General features: G+C 40.1%; 1 protein-coding gene across 3 annotated transcripts in view; it reads left to right on the forward strand.

The window, feature by feature from the left end:
• The window catches only part of dclk2a (doublecortin-like kinase 2a), a 52,673-nt gene that overhangs the window by 13,585 nt on the left and 19,640 nt on the right, over window positions 1–19,448 (forward strand). For 2 of the 3 annotated variants that reach the window (XR_013797955.1, XM_079615201.1), the window contains exons 3-7: window positions 10,594–10,723; window positions 13,873–13,980; window positions 14,871–14,927; window positions 15,063–15,107; window positions 18,015–18,109. Coding sequence is in view for 2 of the 3 variants with exons in the window: in XM_079615201.1 (XP_079471327.1) it covers window positions 10,594–10,723; window positions 13,873–13,980; window positions 14,871–14,927; window positions 15,063–15,107; window positions 18,015–18,109 (435 nt within the window). In the remaining variant the exon portion in view is untranslated. The remainder of the gene's footprint in view (window positions 1–10,593; window positions 10,724–13,872; window positions 13,981–14,870; window positions 14,928–15,062; window positions 15,108–18,014; window positions 18,110–19,448) is intronic. The other variant, XM_079615202.1, reaches the window with a different exon arrangement.

Below are 19,448 nucleotides of genomic sequence, written 5' to 3' on the forward strand. Positions count from 1 at the left end.
GCCCTGGAGTACATTACAGCATACTAAAAGCCTTAAAGCGCCCCGTGTTTGTATGACATCAGTATAATTTGAACAAGCTAATGATTTCAGATACAGTCTGATAGCAGAGACAACAGACTTCACATCACATCTCTTCAGGTCTTTTAAATCACATTAGATCATCAGCTCACAGCAATAAATAGGACACTTTGTTTTCAATACTTCACAATCTGTCTGCTAGGAGTTATTTCAATGTATACCATAATCTCTTTGACCTGTCAATCACCCATATTAGTTTTACCTTGCAGTCGGATAATGCAATCGGATATGATTTTATCTCCCTGAAACTGAACGGGTTTTATTTGAAATTAAATGAATTATTACACAAAACACGTGTTGTTACTTTAGTTGCTTTCTTGCAATATAAAATGGGAGATGACTCTGGGTTGTTCCATCCTTCCAGACCTATGCTTCACTTGTTTTAAGGGCAGATCATGATTAAAAGACTAATTGAGGTCAAACTTAAAGTATCATAATCTGAATAACAATCATTGTTTGTCTTCTAATTAATATAACCATCACCATCTGCATATGCTGCATTAATTTAACTAACAGTCTGTGGATGTTTCATGTAAGTAGCAGACTGGTGTCTATGGTTAGTCTGACAGGCCCTCCAGCCCCAGCATGCATCTTTAGGAGACATTGAGCTTGGCACATGACCAGAAACGTGTCAGTGGAGCCAGCCGGGGTCACTGTGTGATCTCAATGCCCTTTATTGTTTTTATCTGCCCAGTCTGGAGTCTTTATCGAGTGAGTCTGACGGGTACAGAAAAGGATTTCCACGTGCCCCATTGTTCACCGGTATCAGTTTCCTGTTTGTTGTCATTTGTCATTTTTGTTTTCTATAGGGCTGTCAAAATTAGTTAATTTTGTGAATATTTTTTATCAGTTAAACACATTCAAAATATTTAGCGCAATTAACGCAGGATGCGTTTTTTTATCCTTTGGCTGCTCTACAGTATATGATCTCGCTATCATTCATTCAAGTGCTATTAAACCATTCAAGCGCGATAAGATACAAAATAAAGAGAGAAAAAAATAACTCAAATCTGTACTGGCACGCCGTCTGTGAATTGGCTCTCTGTGAACAAACACCCGAAATGTACGCACATGATCCCTCACTGACTCTTTGCTCTTGACTGAATATTACTTTTGTAGCTTTAATAAGGATTACTCTATATTCAATTTAGAGTCGATTGCAGTGAAGACTGCAGTGTTTGATTATTCAGTTTCAGTTATTCAGAAATATTCATCTGTATATTTACCTTTTAGACCTACCTGAAAATCTTAAATCACTGTTTACAAGGTTACATGGTTCAAAAACAATGACAACAACATTTTGTGTCCATTTTAGCGGGGCAGGTAAACATCTGAACCGGCCCGACTGGGCTAGTAGAAGAAAAAAAACAGCGTTGAAGCCCTGATATATTAGACCTAAATGCACTGCTAAATATGACATTTACAGTGGGTTTATGTTATAATTTCACTTACGGTAAATTAAAAGTAGTCATATATTTTAAAGCCTGTTAAATTTTAAAATTGATAGCTTTCAATTGTACTGTAATGTTGAATGGCTACAATTAAGGGCTAACATTGAGAAATTTTAATCGACCAATTTCTGTCACTCATATTAAGTTTTTGGAAAATAAATAATGCAAGACACCAAATAAAATGCTGTTTTTAAGACTCCTGGACTAGTTGAACGTCAAAACTATGTTGTTGGGATTCCAGTGTCTCAGATACAGAATATTATTTATTATTTATTCATATTATATTGTTTTATAATGAATGCCGAAAATGTTTAACTCTACTCAAACATGAATTTGGCATCACTATTTCTGCTAATTTTATTCAAGGACACAATTCAAATACTATTTCATAAATACATGTATAAATACATTTTTCAAATTTAAATTCAAACATTGTAGTGACATAGATATAAACCCTTTGATTGACTCTATCCCACACAGAAGATTTAGCGCGGGGGCACGGTGCTGATGTTACTGTGGTTTGACAGCTCATCTCATCGCAGTGATAAATGAAAGGTGATGTCCCATTCTCCGCCTCGTCCTCATCAGTTAGACTTTTGACGACTGACTTCTGAGACTGCCTTTATTTTTCTTTTGTGAGCAGTTGAAGCTGTGAGAGCTGCTTTAGCTCCACTGTAAATGTTTTTAATTAAGTCAAAAATATGATTTATTATACCAACGTTTTGATCCTCTTATCTGATTGGCCAAGAGAGTTCAAAAGTTTGAGGACAGTAAGTTTTTTTTAAAAAATGTTTTTGGAAGTCTCTTATACTCAGCAGGCTGCAATAATAATAAAAAAAGAGTAATATTATGACAATTATGACAAATTTTTGTCTGGCAAAGTTGAATTTTCAACAATCATTGTCAGCGTCACCATTCTGAAGACCTTGATACAAATCTTTCAAGATTCTTTGATGAAATATAATATTTTTGTAATAGTGTAAATGTATTTATTGTCACATCATTAATGTCCATCCATCCATCTTCTTCCGCTTATCCGGGGCCGGGTCGCGGGGGCAGCAGTCTAAGCAGAGATGCCCAGACTTCCCTCTCCCTAGACACTTCCTCCAGCTCTTCCGGGGGGACACCGAGGCGTTCCCAGGCCAGCCGGGAGACATAGTCTCTCCAGCGTGTTCTAGGTCTTCCCCGGGGTCTCCTCCCGGTGGGACGCGCCCGGAACACCTTCCCGGGAAGGCGTCCAGGAGGCATCCGGAACAGATGCCCGAGCCACCTCAGCTGACCCCTCTCGATGTGGAGGAGCAGCGGCTCTACTCTGAGCTCCTCCCGAGTGACCGAGCTTCTCACCCTATCTCTAAGGGATCGCCCAGCCATCCTGCAGAGAAAGCTCATTTCGGCCGCCTGTATCCGGGATCTTGTCCTTTCGGTCATGACCCAAAGCTCATGACCATAGGTGAGAGTAGGAACGTAGATTGACCGGTAAATCGAGAGCTTCGCCTTGCGGCTCAGCTCTTTCTTCACCACGACAGACCGGTACATCGACCGCATTACTGCAGAAGCTGCACCGATCCGTCTGTCAATCTCCCGTTCCATCCTTCCCTCACTCGTGAACAAAACCCCAAGATACTTGAACTCCTCCACTTGAGGCAGGAACTCTCCACCAACCTGAAGTAGGCAAGCCACCTTTTTCCGACTGAGGACCATGGCCTCGGATTTGGAGGTGCTGATTCTCATCCCAGCCGCTTCACACTCGGCTGCAAACCCTCCCAGTGCATGCTGAAGTTCCTGGTCTGAAGGGGCCAACACGACAACATCATCTGCAAAGAGCAGAGACGAAATCGTGTTGTTCCCAAAGCAGACACCCTCCGGCCCCTGGCTGCGCCTAGAAATTCTGTCCATAAAAATTATGAACAGAACCGGCGACAAAGGGCAGCCCTGCCGGAGTCCAACATGCACCGGGAAGAAGTCTGACTTACTGCCGGCAATGCGAACAAAGCTCCTGCTTCGGTCGTATAGGGACCGGACAGCCCTTAGCAAAGGACCCCGGACCCCATACTCCCGGAGCACCCTCCACAGGCCGCCACGAGGGACACAGTCGAATGCCTTCTCCAAATCCACAAAGCACATGTGGATTGGTTGGGCAAACTCCCATGAACCCTCCAGCACCCTGTAGAGGGTATAGAGCTGGTCCAGTGTTCCACGGCCCGGACGAAAACCGCACTGTTCCTCCTGAATCCGAGGTTCTACTATCGGCCGTATTCTCCTCTCCAGTACCCTGGCATAGACTTTCCCAGGGAGGCTGAGAAGTGTGATCCCCCTGTAGTTGGAACACACCCTCCGGTCCCCTTTCTTAAAAAGAGGGACCACCACCCCAGTCTGCCATCCCAGAGGCACTGTTCCCGACTGCCACGCGATGCTGCAGAGGCGTGTCAGCCAAGACAGCCCCGCAACATCCAGAGACTTGAGGTACTCAGGGCGGATCTCATCCACCCCCGGTGCCTTGCCACCGAGGAGTTTTTTGACTACCTCGGTGACTTCAGCTTGGGTGATGGACGAGTCCACCTCTAAGCCCTCAGCCTCTGCTTCCTCAATGGAAGACGTGACGGTGGGATTGAGGAGATCCTCGAAGTATTCCTTCCACCGTCCGACGACATCCCCAGTTGAGGTCAACAGCTGCCCACCTCCACTGTAGACAGCGGTGGTAGGGCACTGCTTCCCTCTCCTGAGTCGCCGGACGGTTTGCCAGAATCTCTTCGAGGCCAGCCGATAGTCCTTTTCCATGGCCTCACCGAACTCCTCCCAGGCCCGAGTTTTTGCCTCCACAACCACCCGGGCTGCAGTTCGCTTGGCCTGCCGGTACCCGTCAGCTGCCTCAGGAGTCCCACAAGCCAACCAGGCCCGATAGGACTCCTTCTTCAGCTTGACGGCATCCCTTCCGTTGTCCACCACCGGGTTCGGGGATTGCCGCCTCGACAGGCACCGGAGACCTTACGACCACAGCTCCGAGCGGCCGCTTCAACAATGGAGGTGGAGAACATGGTCCACTCGGACTCAATATCTCCAGCCTCCCTCGGGATCCGGTCGAAGCTCTGCCGGAGGTGGGAGTTGAAGATCTCTCTGACAGGAGACTCGGCCAAACGTTCCCAGCAGACCCTTACAGTACGCTTGGGTCTGCCGAGTCTGTCCAGCTTCCTCCTCCGCCATCGGATCCAACTCACCACCAGGTGGTGATCAGTTGACAGCTCCGCCCCTCTCTTTACCCGAGTGTCCAAGACATACGGCCGCAGGTCAGATGAAACGACCACAAAGTCGATCATCGACCTACGGCCTAGGGTGTCCTGGTGCCACGTGTACTGATGGACACCCTTATGCTTGAACATGGTGTTCGTTATGGACAAACTGTAACTAGCACAGAAGTCCAATAACTGAACACCGCTCGGGTTCAGATCAGGGGGGCCGTTCCTCCCAATCACGCCCCTCCAGGTGTCACTGTCGTTGCCCACGTGGGCATTGAAGTCCCCCAGTAGAACGACGGAGTCCCCAGTCGGAGCACTTTCCAGCACCCCTCCCAGAGACTCCAAGAAGGCCGGGTACTCTGCACTGCCGTTTGGCCCGTAGGCACACACGACAGTGAGAGACCTATCCCCGACCCGTAGGCGCAGGGAAACGACCCTCTCGTTCACCGGGGTAAACTCCAACACATGGGGGCTCAGCTGGGGGGCTATAAGCAAACCCACACCAGCTCGCCGCCTCTCACCATGGGCAACTCCAGAGTGGTGAAGAGTCCATCCTCTCTCAAGGAGTGTGGTTCCAGAGCCTAAGCCGTGCGTAGAGGTGATACCAACTATCTCTAGTTGGAACCTCTCAACCTCACGCACAATCTCAGGCTCCTTCCCCGCCAACGAGGTGACGTTCCACGTCCCTAGAGCTAGTTTCCGTGTCCAGGGATCGGGTTGTCGAGGCCCCCGCCTTCGACTGCCGCCCGATCCTCTCAGCACCGGCCCCTTATGGCCCCTCCTGCAGGTGGTGAGCCCACGGGAAGGCGGCCCCACGTCGCTCCTTCGGGCTGAGCCCGGCCGGACCCCGTGGGGGGAGGCCCGGCCACCAGGCGCTCGCATACGAGCCCCAACCCCGGACCTGGCTCCAGGGTGGGGCCCCGGCTGCGCCATACCGGGCGACGTCACGGTCCTTGATTGATTTTTCTTCATAAAGGGTCTTTTTTGAACCACTCTTAGTCTGACCCATCGCCTAGGACCTGTTTGCCTTGGGAGACCCTACCAGGGGCATATAGCCCCGGACAACATAGCTCCTAGGGTCATTCGGGTACTCAAACCCCTCCACCACGTTAAGGTGGCAGTTCAAGGAGGGGATCATTAATGTAATACCTTTAATCCTTGCTGAATCCTGAATAAAAGTATTAAATTCTTTTTTATTATTATTAAGGAGCCCAAATTTTTGTTTAACAATTGTGTATGTTTAACAATTGCATAGTACATGAAAACAAACCGTAATATGGTCTATATAGTGCATTTTCCTACTACAGTATGTGTACAATATTAAATCGTTATTAAACTCACAGAATTTTATTGATTTGTTCTTGAGCCAGTCATTGGCACTCACTCATTGATTTTTGTACCTTTTACATTATTTCATTTCCAACTCACTGATCTATTTGACAGCAGAACTGCCCCATTAAGTATGACTTTAAACGTATCGGTTGCTGAACACACAATCGTAACTTCATTTTCTCTGTGAAAGGCTCATTTGTCAACGCTGCCTTTAATGGCATCAATTATTAATGGCTGATGTGAGGTAAAGCCTCTCCTGTGCTTCAGTAGCTAATGGTTGACAAACTCCTCCAAGCCTAGAAGGTTCCAGCTCATCCAAAGCCTCCGAGTAATCGATTTTGCTTGAAAGAAACAGCAAAGCTAACAGTACATAAGCAGTAGTCAGACATGTGCTGGAGCTACTGTATAGTAGATGTTCTTTTTCTCCCTAAATCAAGTCTGTTTGGCTAATGCTCTGATCTTGCTTGTGTTTTCCTCTTTGGTTAACATTCCTGTATTCTGCTTTGGATCAAATAAGCACCCAAACACCCCATGCAGTGAACTGGCAGTATACCATAGTGTGTGACTTTGTTTTGAGCATAGACTTCATCCCCTCATCCCATTTATATGCTTTCTTTCTTTCCGTCTTGACACAGTGTAGAGCAGTTCTGCTCTTATACCCTTCATTACTGTCAGCCAAATAAAGCTGAACTGTTATTATTCTCAGCACCCTGTCGGGTCTCTCTAGGCACAGGCCTGTACTTTACTGGGCTTTGTAGACGGACAAGACTTAGAGGAGCTTAATAATACAAGTCTTAATGAACACCTTGCAAGAAACTTAAAATAAAATGATCCTTAAAAGACTTTTGTAATTTGTAATGTTCATTATAATAGTCACTTTTTAGATCTAACAACTATCGAAACAGCCTGGCAACCATGAGCAATGTCCTAGCAAACCCACAGAACACATTAACAACTGATTAGAATACTGAAAACTTCTCAAGCTGACGTATTAATGTGTCACTATATATGTATACTCTGTCTATCTCTAGCCTATCAGTCAATGTGTCAATTTAAATGTAAGCCTAAATATAACTAAATAAATAGCACTATAAATGTCACTATATCACCAAAAATCCGCTATCTCAAAATCAAACTCCTCTCACAAAAACCCACGAGGTCAAGATGCGTTGACTTCACTTTTATACAGATGTGCGATGTGTGGTCTGTTCCCGACCCTGTCAATCAAACGCTGATTCGGCGGACCATGCCACCTGTCGAAAAACGAAGCTTCATTTAGCCGTAGTCACGTGACATGGGTGTTTTGAGTCACGCTTCGGATCAGTGCTTCGAAACATCTGCGCTTCGGGATCTCGAAAAGCTTCAGAACGTCAGTTTCGCGTCAGCCATCCCTACATTAAACAAATTTGTATACCCAATTAAATATTGTAAAGCTCAATAAAAAAAAAAATACATTAGTTATAAAAAAAGTTGTACTCCAGGGGCCGTATTCACAAAGAATTTTATCTTACCACTAGGAGTACTCCTAAATCGCACTAAAAGATTTCACAACGCCTTTCAGACCTACTCTTAGTAAGGAAAAATGACAACTCCTAAACTAAGAGTGAGTCTTCATTGCTATGGATGACGTCAATTATCATGCACGAGCTTCCTCGCAATGATCACGGTGATTGGTTGTTAGATGACAGGGCCATCATGCGAACCATAACACAGACGCACCAAATCATGGAATTACGACATCTAAATATGTCTGTGTCCTACACAAAATAATAATAATAATGTCATCGAAATGCATATATAATGACATGTTTGTGCAGGCCCCAGTGAAGTGTAATTCTATAAAGGCAGAGAGAGAGAGAAAAGTTGTGAATTAAATTAAATTAAATCAAGTATAGCCTAATACCGTAATGAAAACAGCCACTTGCCTAATAATGAAAAACGACACTTGCATTAACACTTGCTTGGTTAATTGACATCCTATTAGCCTAAATAGACTACTTAAAGCAAGGAAATATTGCTCCTATTTAAGTAATGTAATAGTTGAATTATGAACTCGCCAAAACGGAAAAGAAAGCCCTACACAGGATCAGTTACTGCTGCTGGCCCAGTTGGTGCTGGAAAAAAAAACTAAATAAAAGAGAAATTCGGCACTGGGATGCAACATCGAGAATTGTGAAGTTTGCATCGAACACAATCTGGGTATGGGTTTTCTTTCTATTCACAAACACGTCCTCATCCTGACGTGGTGCAATTATTTTAATATGTGTCCCGTCTATATAGCAGCGACCACCCCGGGCACACCGGCAATATCCATAAAGCTGGCTCTGTTTCTTTGGAGTTGGCGAATGTCCAAAGGAAAACTTATGAACTGTCGAATAATATTGGGTCTACAGAGTGCATTGATGGTTTGGTGGATGGATCTGCATTACCGATGATCGGATATCACTAGATCGTCGGCATTACACAATTGCATTTTCCCCGTTGCCAGGTAGTGAAGTGTTATCAAACATTTCAATTCGGCACTGATTGGGTTGTTGCGATTAGTTGGCGCTGTTATTGCATCCCTCACAAGATCCACAACAATCAGTATTCCCTCACGGTTAAGGCGGTATCTTTGTAATAACTCCGTGTCATTGAGTGTCTCCAACACACTGTGTCGCAGTCGCGCGGCGATTTTAAGATCCTTTGTGAATAGGTCTCAGTGAGTTAGGAGTCCTCTCGACTTCTTTTAAGCTGTCCCAGACTTAGGTGCTACTTTTAGGGCTAAAATGCTTCGTGAATTACTCTTAGTGAAAAAAATGAGGAGTCCTAAAGTTAGGAGTGACACGCCCATTATTTTTAGGAGTTGCTCCTAAATTCGCCTGTTAGGAGCTACTTTTAGCCTTAAAATTCTTTGTGAATACGGCCCCTGAGCTATTTTTTGTGCTTTTTGAATTTGACAAAAATGTCCAACAATCAGTTTACAGAAACACTTTTGACTCCAGTCCATTCCAGACTGTACTTTAATTCACAGATCCAATTCCTCAGCTAAAACATTTCAGGCATGTTTAATAATCTCCCATTGTGTCTTTAGTCTGCCACTGTACTCAGGCCAGCAACTGGGTCCATATGTTCCTCTAATCTGCTGATTGATGGAAATACTTTTCAAGATTTGTCCCGCAGACCGACCTTCCTTACAGTTCAGGACTTTGATTCAGACAGAAAGAAATTCTAAGCCTCTGAGCTCAAAACGGCCCATTTATTCGTGTTAGGATATTTAAAGATTAAACTATTTTGCCATTAGAGGCTGTTGAATAGTTTATTTATTATTAGCATCATGTCAATAGTCTAAAAGTGATCTTAGATCAATTCTTTCTCGGCCTTTTTTGTCTTTATCTATACAGTGTCAGAGTCATGATGGTAAAGAGGGGGCTGTGTTCCTCTCCATCTGTTTGTGATCTTTCACTCAATTCCATGTAGATGTGTGTGTGTTTGATGGAGCTCCACATTGGGACCATCTGCTTCTTGCTGCCCACCTCCATGTGTGGAGGAGTGGGCTGAAATCCGGACGTCATTCTTTGCCCACTGCGGCTGTGTGTGTATGTGGGTGTGCTCTCAAATAGTTTTCTTTTTTTGTATTCCTAGTGATGCATTGTATATTACTCAGCCTGAATTCAGATTTGGTGAATTTATCTAAAAGCTTTCTTATTTACAAAATAAATATGAATGAATATCAGAAAGTTAGTTGAAAGAAATGGTACAACTAAAATGCATTATGTCTCATAATCGTTCAATCAGTGTTTCAACCACGGTAAGAAGTCTGTAAAACAGCTTGGAAAGAATGTCATTACATTTACCTCAGGAAAGCTATTCAATGTCCATAGCTCTTTAGTCCAAAAAAATAACTGTAGAGAGGTGCATTTTGATAAATATATGCACTATATTTTTTATTCTTTGAATAAAAGTCTTTGAATAGTCATTAAAATAAGTTTTTATTACAGACATGGTTTGAATTCCCAGGGATTAACCTCCACGTAGAACAATACTGAACGAAAAATTATGGTTTCTATTTCTTGCTCTGTTTAGAGTAATACAAAGTAATACACACTTGACAAATTCAAGTGTGGAGCTATTGGCAGGCCGACACGGAATCTGCACCCACAGATACAGCGCCAACTCCATACAGAAGAGGAATGTGTGTCATTGATAAAATTCTACAATCATGCTTTCAGCTACCAATAAGAGTGTACTGCCTTCAGTTCTGATTAACAGATTGTATCACATTTATGTCCTTTTGTGAAAAAAAAAAAAAAAAGTGCAAACAATCCGCACATTCAGTCTGAGTCTAGATACTGGTATTTCAAACTCCTGGTCTGAATAGACTGCAGCGCAACATTGTGAACTACTACATGCTTTATCAGTTAATCAGATAGCTTGCAGTCACATGATTTCTTCCATTCATTTCTCAAACAGTGTTTCTCTCTTTTTCTCTTCCCCCACCCCTTCCTCTCTCTGTTCAGATTACATGTTTGCAGGATTTTTTCGGGGACGATGACGTATTCATCGCGTGCGGCCCTGAGAAACACCGTTACGCACAGGATGATTTTGTGTTGGATCACAGTGGTAAGGCTTCCACAGCCTTTATAACCGGTAGGCTCAGCTAAACACTAACTTCATTTCAACCAAATGTTTCTCATACTAAACTCTAATAAAAAAATTGTATCCCTTCACTACACGTCTAGGAAGACCACGCACGCACTCACACACACACACACACACACACACACACACACACACGCACGCACACACACACACACACACACACACACACACACACACACACACACACACACACACACACACACACACACACACACACACACACACCACACATTGATCCAGATAAGTTGGAACATTTTGTAAAATGCAATAAAATCAAGTATCCTGAATTTGTTCATTCTCTTGAACCTTTATTTAACTGACTAAAGTACAAATAAAAAAATTCCAATGTTTTTGCTGGCCAAATTATTTGTATTTTGTAAATACAAACGTATTTTGATTTTGATGGCTGCAACACACTCCGAAAAGTTATGACAGAGGCTAAATAAACTGATTACAGAATATCCAGTTAAACTGTTTTGAAACGGTCCACAATTAGCATGTGAATTAGAAGGTGAGGGTGTCGTGTTTGGGTATAAACGGGAGATCCACCAAATGCTCCGTTTTTTTCAAGCAAAGCTGGGTCATGGCTTGATGAACTTTGTATGCTGCTGTGTTAAAAATAGCCACATGGGCTCAGGAATACTTATGAAAAACGTTAACTTAACACAGTCTGCCGCTGTATCTGGAAATGCCACTTGAATCTCTGTTACGCAAGAAGAACGCTATAAATCTGTTTAATGCACAGATGCTGTTGAGTCCTCTGGGCCCGAGCTCATCTCAGATGGTCCAAAAGACAGTGGAAATGATTACAAAATTCTCAAAATTTTCCGGAAATGAGATTGTACATTAATATACAATTGCAATTTTGAAAGAAATTAATACTTTTATTCAGAAAGGATGTATTAAATTGACCAAGTCACAGTAAATACATGTACATTGTTGCAAAAGATTCCATTTCAAATAAATACTGTTCTTAGAAAAAAATCGTCAAAATTCATAAAAAAAATCCTGATTTTTTTTATCACGGTTTCAACAAAAATATGCACTGCACATCTGTTTTCAATTGAAGACTGCAGTAATGATGCTGACATTTCAGCTTTGAATTTGAAATTGTCACAGGAATAAATTACATTTTAATTTTACTATATTTTTTACCAAATAAATGCAATCTTGGTGTCCACGAGATGGTTGTATGCTTTATTTTCCATATCTAAGCTAATCTTTAATATTTGTTTCGAGACCTTATTTTTATAGGGATTACAATTACTCTTTTTCCCATCAGTGCTTTAAAACAAATAAACATAAATAAACAAGGACAAAACAACTAATTGGTATCAGCATACAAATGTTTTATTTGTTCATATTAATAACTTGCTATCAGCACAAAAACACCATACAATTTGTCTCCTACAGAAAAAAAGTGATAGCAATAGTATAATTTCCATAATGGAATCATTCATTCACATTCATTCACTGGGTTGCAAAAATGAATCCATTTTCCAGAAGGAACACATGGGACCAAAGAATTACCATTGTCAGAGGAAGTGACCTTGTTATGAGAAGTTCCTCACCATTGTTCAGTGTGTAGTTTGTGTTTGTCTACTAGTGAACATGAAAGTGCAGGTGGGGAAGTGAAGATGTTTTGTGGCCATGAAGTTCTAAATAAAATCATGACTTTGCCTATCATTTTCGGCCTGTTTTGCTGAAAAGCCTCCATTTCCTGTAACATTTAACACACACACACACACACACACACACACACACACACACACACACACACACACACACACACACACACACACACACACACACACACACACACACACACACACACACACAGCTGTGTGAATTTAGTTCAGCTTCTTGGCATTTTGTCCTAGTTCTTCTCCACTGCCCCACTTAGACTAAGTAGGACTTTTCCAAAAATATAAAGAAACGGTAAGTTTGCGTCTGTCTGTATTTACTGCTCAACCTCTTCTTTCCGCAGCAGAAGCGGTGTCCTTAAAACGCAAGCCCACCCCAAATCTAAATCTTCTGTAACTAAAGAACTCATTACACGTTCTCTCTCAGATTCTGCTTTACATTAAGCCCCATGAAACAGATTAGCTTGGCAGTAATGGCATTTTAATAATGTCATCCGGCTTGTTTTAACTTCATCACTCCATGATCTAGTGCTCATCCGCTAATTTATCACTGCTCTGCGTCATTAGCAAGTGCCGTGTAATCGACAGGACAGATCGGGCCCACTATAGCTGCTGTTAAGTATGAGTCATTCCTTAGTAAAGTTCTGCATCCACTGCTCTCATTAGAAAGATGGGCTGCTCTCATAGGCACTGGGTAGACAATTTGATTATGCCTCTGCGGAAGGCTTCACAGTCTTGGCACATGCGAATATATCTGCAGATACCACTTATTTACTAACAAACATTCATAACAGGCCTGATACAAGCATTTTGTGTACATTTTGGTGTGTACACATGTATGTTCATGTGTGACTGTTGTACTGCACATGCTGTAAATCACCAAATTTATACATAACCATTCAGAAGTCGGGGGTCAATATGATAACATTTTATTTTAGTTATTTTAGCAAGGACATATTTTGTAATTTTGACATTTCTATTTATCAAAGAATCCTGAAAAAAAAAAATTCCATAAAAATATTAAGCAAGACAACAGTTTTCAATTTTGATAATCAGAAATGTTCCTTGAACACCAAATCAGCATATTAGAAGGATTCCTTAAGGACCATGTGACACTGAAGACTGGAGTAATGGCTGCTGAAAATGTATAATTGCGTCATATGAATAAATTACATTTATAAATATATTACAATAGTAGACTGTTATTATTTCAAATTGTAACATTTCACTGTATTACTGTATTTTAAATCAAATAAATGCAGTCTTGCTGAGCATAAGAGACTTTCAAAACTTTTAAGCAATCCCCAAACCTTTGAATGGTAGTGTACAATTAGTTAAACAGGCAAATATGTTAATTGTTTGAAATGGGAAAAGACATTAACTGCTTCTAATTCTTTGTCTGTCTTTGCAAATGTTCTGAGACCTCATGAGACATTATTTACAATACATCAAGTATATACATTCCCTGCTAATTTATGGTGTCTCTGTGTCCAGAATGTCAGGTGCTCAAATCCTCTTATGGTTCTCGTTCTGCTCCTCCTGTGAGATACTCTGGTATTAAAAGTCCAGGACCGACCCGCCGCAGCAAATCCCCTGGATCAGGTGAGGATACACTGCACCGCCACTATAGCCACACTCAGTGTTGGGGCTAACGCGTTACAAGTAACGTAGGTTCACTTTTTAAAGCAACACATCACTTTTACCTTTATAACAAAATATCAGAGATTTTCCAGATAAATAATGCACGTTCCTTTGTTTTCCCATTTATTGACTGACACCTTTCCTGTCCCCATGCTGAGAGAAATTGGGAAGAGGCGTTGTGTGCGCTGTCAACATGATAGTTATTGTAGATGTGAGCATGCATTTACTCAAAAACAGATTCAGTATTCCTCAATATGAATAAAAACAGTGAAATGCAAACTTAAAATACAGTATTAATATTAAATGTTAAATACAAATATACATTATGTATTTAATCTAATTTGATTAACCAATGTCTTCACTGCTGACCTTTGATTATCCAATTCAACCATACAAGCAAAAGGAAAAATCACTTTAGTTAAACATTTCATTTGCGTTTAATTTTTTTGTTTTTATTACCTTAAATAAGAGTGAACTTCTCCTGCATTTGTTTGAAAGGTTTCTTTTAACTGCTCTATCTACTGAATTTGTATTTCCTTAAGCCTCACTTTTGGTGTGAAAGGGCCTTTACATTTATCAAAAATATAACTTTTTTTATTAGTATAAAAAAAAAGCAAGCCCAGCCCAGGTGAGAAAAAGTAACCCAAATTACTTTTTATAACAAAAATAACTAAGTAGCGCAATTAGTTACTTTTATCTATACTTGGTTACATCATACTTGGTTTACCTCATATACTCTCAGAAGGCAGGTTTGGGAAGAATAACAGTAACAAAAAATACATTTCTGAATCTTTCTGACTACTGTGATTCACATGTCACTTCCTGTCATTTTGCTTTTCTCTCCACTGTAGTAAGAAGAACTTCCGGACACTTCTCTACAAATAGCCAATCTCCAGTCAAATCACCAAGTAAGTTTCAATGGTAATACCTCTGAAAAGAAAACAATTTTATAGCACTATATGATATTAGTTGAGGTTTCTTGCACCAAAAAGAGCCATAATTTAGTTTTACGTTACCATTTCCACCTTCTTTTTTACCCTTAGAAATAAACAGAATGCTTTTCTATCGTACCTTTAAGACTTCTAAAGGTAAATGACTTCTGTTGTGATTTGCTAACCTCTTCTCATGTGAGTTAAGGTGTGGTCATGTTTATCGCTGTTCTGCGAATTTTTGAAGGGCAAAATTCAGTAATTTCAATAGAAATCCATACATTCTGGAATTTTGCATGATGGCAAAATATTTCCCGTTGCAGATTTGGCAACAGCTTTAAGTTGACTTATGCGTGAGCTGTGCTTTATGCATCGCTACATTGTTGACTTAGACAATGCCTTTTATGTCTGCAAAATTTCTGGAAACTATCTCAGAACTTTGGCTAACAAATGTTTTTTCCATCAAAATTAATAAAACATTTCTGCAGAGTTATCTAATCTTTAATAATGTTCTCAAAAGTGTACAGTTGGTTGAACGGTTTAGTTGGACGTTCAATGTTTTTTAAAATGTTAATACTTGTTTCAGAACATTCAGAGAACATTCAAAAGTAAAGTTCCCACAATTTTTGTAAAATTATACAATGGAATGTTCCTTTAATAAAGGTAGGGTAGGCAATTTCGGAGAGGCTAGCTATAGCAAGCTAGCTTTAAAAGCATAAGACCCCACCCTCCCTTCAGAGCATCTCCAAAGCAACACCTGCTTAAAAACACACACACAGCCAGTGCAGAGTCTGCAAAGCATCACGAGAGACCACGTTAAATTAACTCATGTATTGTAAGCACATGAATAATAATGAACATAAACAACTTAGAAAGCAGAATATATGTATTTTTTTATATTTAGACCACCTATTATTGATTGCTAACAGGATGTGAATGCTTTCAATCAGTATAATAAAAATGGTTTACGAAAAACATTACCTACCCTACCTTTAATTTTTGCACAACCAATATACATACTGTATATATATTATAACTTAATGGCAACATTAGCTAAACGTTCTTTGAACATACTTTTGTTAGCTGGTTGTGACCTCACCTTAACAGTGCCCCCACTGCCAAGCTGAAACCCGAATATGCATTAGTATGTAAAAAGTAGGCTGCCGCGTGTTAATTTTCTGATATGTTCCTTTTAATCACATCCATATCCATTACATTGAATAACAGATACGTTTATGCTAGTTGTTGTTGCCTTTACCATAACGAAGACTAACCAACAAACTGACAACCAGAGAATCTGTCAACCCTATGAAATTATTGAGCATCTTGAGAGGAATATCCCTGTATAATGTGAAGTTTACCTAAAGGACATTCATCTGTGGAATGAGCTGTACATGACCTCTAACCCTTTTGGTGCAGCATTCAATCATACTAACAGCTCTCCTGTGTGGCCTTCCAAATCCATCAGCTAGAATACAGAGAGCTAACTCCCACACTGGCCACTGCCCCTGACCCTGGCTTGCGCATACTCTAATCTATCAGAAATGCCAATTGGATGTGTACACTAAATGCAGTCATCCTCAAATGCCTTCTGCTTAGACTAGCTAATGCAGTACACACACCCTAAATTCCTATGCCCCTGAACTGTAAAGGCTCTATCGCATGCCTGGAGAGAAATCTACTCATGCCACACACTCAACGGGAAATGCCAAGAGCAGCTTTTCTACAAATCCATGCTCCCTGTGGATTCTGACGCAACTTGGGATGCTAAATTCTTCTGCTACTATATGTGGATGGTGTTTATTAAAGGGTGTTTGATGCTTGATATCACTGGGTCATTCTATGATTTAGCGTTGCGGATTTGGTGTCAGATGTGTGGTGCATGTGAACGCTTGTCTCTGTGTTAAGAGACTTATTCTTGGCCAAGGAGATATGCACACACATTCCTGAAAGGAAAATGTTGGGGTCATTAAGATTTAAAGTTAATGGTTACACTTGACACGGTCTCATTTGTTAACATTAGTAAATGCATGAACATTTTCTTAATGTTGGTTCATTATACAGTTACAATTGTTCATTGTTTGCTCATGTTAGTTCACCGTGCAAGTATTGTTAACAGATCCAAGTAAACATAGAAATTGACATTAACTAAAATGAATAAATGCTGCTAACATGCAACATTATTGTACATCTATTAATTGAGAAATTGATCAAAATTTACAGTGACAGACTTGTCCACCAAATCTTACTTATCTTCTTTTGAATAGTAGTGTGTTTATATACCAATAGTAAATGAAGATTCCAGTTATACAAGTATAAAAAATGCCTTGTTCTGCTTAAAATTAACATTTCATTCAAAATAATTGAATTCTGTCACTGTTTACATAATTCTTAAACCTATGTGATTCTTTCTTTTGTGGAACATAATGTTGGCACTTCTCTTGTCCATACAATGGAAGTGAATGGTGAAAATGTGCTGTCAAACTGTCAAAGTTAACAAACACAATGAACATACACGACTAAATCCTAAAGCTTTGTGTGAGGAAAAGAAGAATTTTAGTAAATTTGTAGAATTTTCTTTTCCAGTTCTTAAACCTCAATCACGTTCAATAATTTAAATAGCCACACATTCAAATTTGAAAGAATCATACGATTTCAAAAGACTGGGAAGTCATATAGACTTGTTTTTTGTTATATTTTTCAAAAGCTTGATCACCACATCAACATTCACTTAATTTTTTTTTTATACAAATTTTTTTTTTTTTTTGCAATAAAAGCCTTTTATTTGTCTTTTTCTTGTCTACGGAATAAAGTAGAGGTTTGGAAATGTCTGAAAGATGAGTAAATGATGACAGAATTAGATTAAGTGTGGTCCATATTAATTGTGGCCGCCATTTTGAGATCACATGACCAGCTGAACTCAGTTTACTTTATGTAGGTAACATCATCTTCAAACAGACTTGGTCTTAAGCAATGCTTGTGTTGCAGAAAATAAGTGTAAGAAGTAACACCATTTTTTCTCTCTCTTTTCTATGTCTCCCTCCCTCTTCTTGCTACACTCCTCAGTAAATGGAGTACCTAACAGCCAAATCACTACCCCCAAATCCGCCAAATCCTCCAGCTCCTCCCCAACCAGCCCCCGCAGCATGCGCAACTTCAAGGTAAACCCGTTGGCATGGCAACTCTGTGCTGCTAATCAGTTTACAGGCAAACATTGCTAGTTTTAGAATAGATTATTTCTTCAAGTCAAAAATAAGATCAGGCTTCTGGATGTTGACGCATGGATGATAGCATAGCATCATAACACTCTCATTCGTGATTAAGAGTTTAGTGATGCTGCCTAAATTACTGACTCTCAACAAATTGAAGCAGTTGTAACACCCTTAAATTTCAAGTTCAAGTGATGCCACTTTATCAGAATATGCTAACTTCTCTTTTTTATACTGGAATTCAGGGGGAAAAAATTATTTTGAGTTAGAAAGTCATGTATTTTCTTCTGCTGTCTAAGGTATTCATACTTTTAATGATAAATGCAAGCTTTAATTTCTGTTGTATTTTTGTTTCAATTCTGTTCAGTTGTTTTATTTCTATGCAGTATATGACATGTCAGTGATGTCTCTATGCACAATTTAATCTAGACTATAAGGTTGACAAATTATGAAATTAAAATTGAAAGTCAATATTTTAAAATATGAAATGAACATTGTTTTTAGCTAAAATATGTTCTTAGACTTATCAGCTTATCAATATACATTAATAAATTGTAATCAGTTTAGTATACTATTTATGTTGTATAAGAATGTAGGTCCACTATTACACTATATAAACGTCTATAGTTATATTATTAACATACTACAGCGATTATATTATATTATTTCTCTTAGGTACTTTCTTATAGATCAAGATGGCTGGTAGATTTGGAAAACCCATATGGGAGTTCCCTGTTACCTCACAACTCACATGTGCTATGTGCATAAAACACTTGAGTTTTCAGTATTGTCTCTAGAGGTCGTTTAGTATCAGTGGAGTCGTTTCTACATTTTCTGGTAAGGACATATTAATCCACTCTGAAAGACCTAATCAATTCTATTCTTGGAGACATTTTGAGTTGATGCATTGAGATCTTGCTGAGATCTGACTACGGCACACTGTAATTTAACCAAAGGTCAAAGTCAAGTACAATCATAGCCTCGAGAACTCCTGGTGTTAATCTGCTTAACTGACCTGTCTATCAGACAGTAAGCTTCTTGGTGTACCGGTGCTATCCTTAAAGCTTTTTGCAGAAACGCACATGGAGAAATTTCATGACAAGGAGAAAATTTCATTAATTTTTTTGAGAGGATCTAGTGCTATATTTAGTAGTGAATAGTGAGTTATTTGACACGCACTAAATGAGCCAAATGAGTTCTCAATTGTTGTTTTTTCTGATCATTTTTAATTTTTCTCCTTAGAAAAACACCTCAGTGATCTCAACATGTCACATATTGTGCATGCTCAGAT

The sequence above is a fragment of the Phoxinus phoxinus genome, assembly GCF_949152265.1.
Source record: "Phoxinus phoxinus genome assembly, chromosome: 6".
NCBI lineage: Eukaryota > Metazoa > Chordata > Actinopteri > Cypriniformes > Leuciscidae > Phoxinus > Phoxinus phoxinus.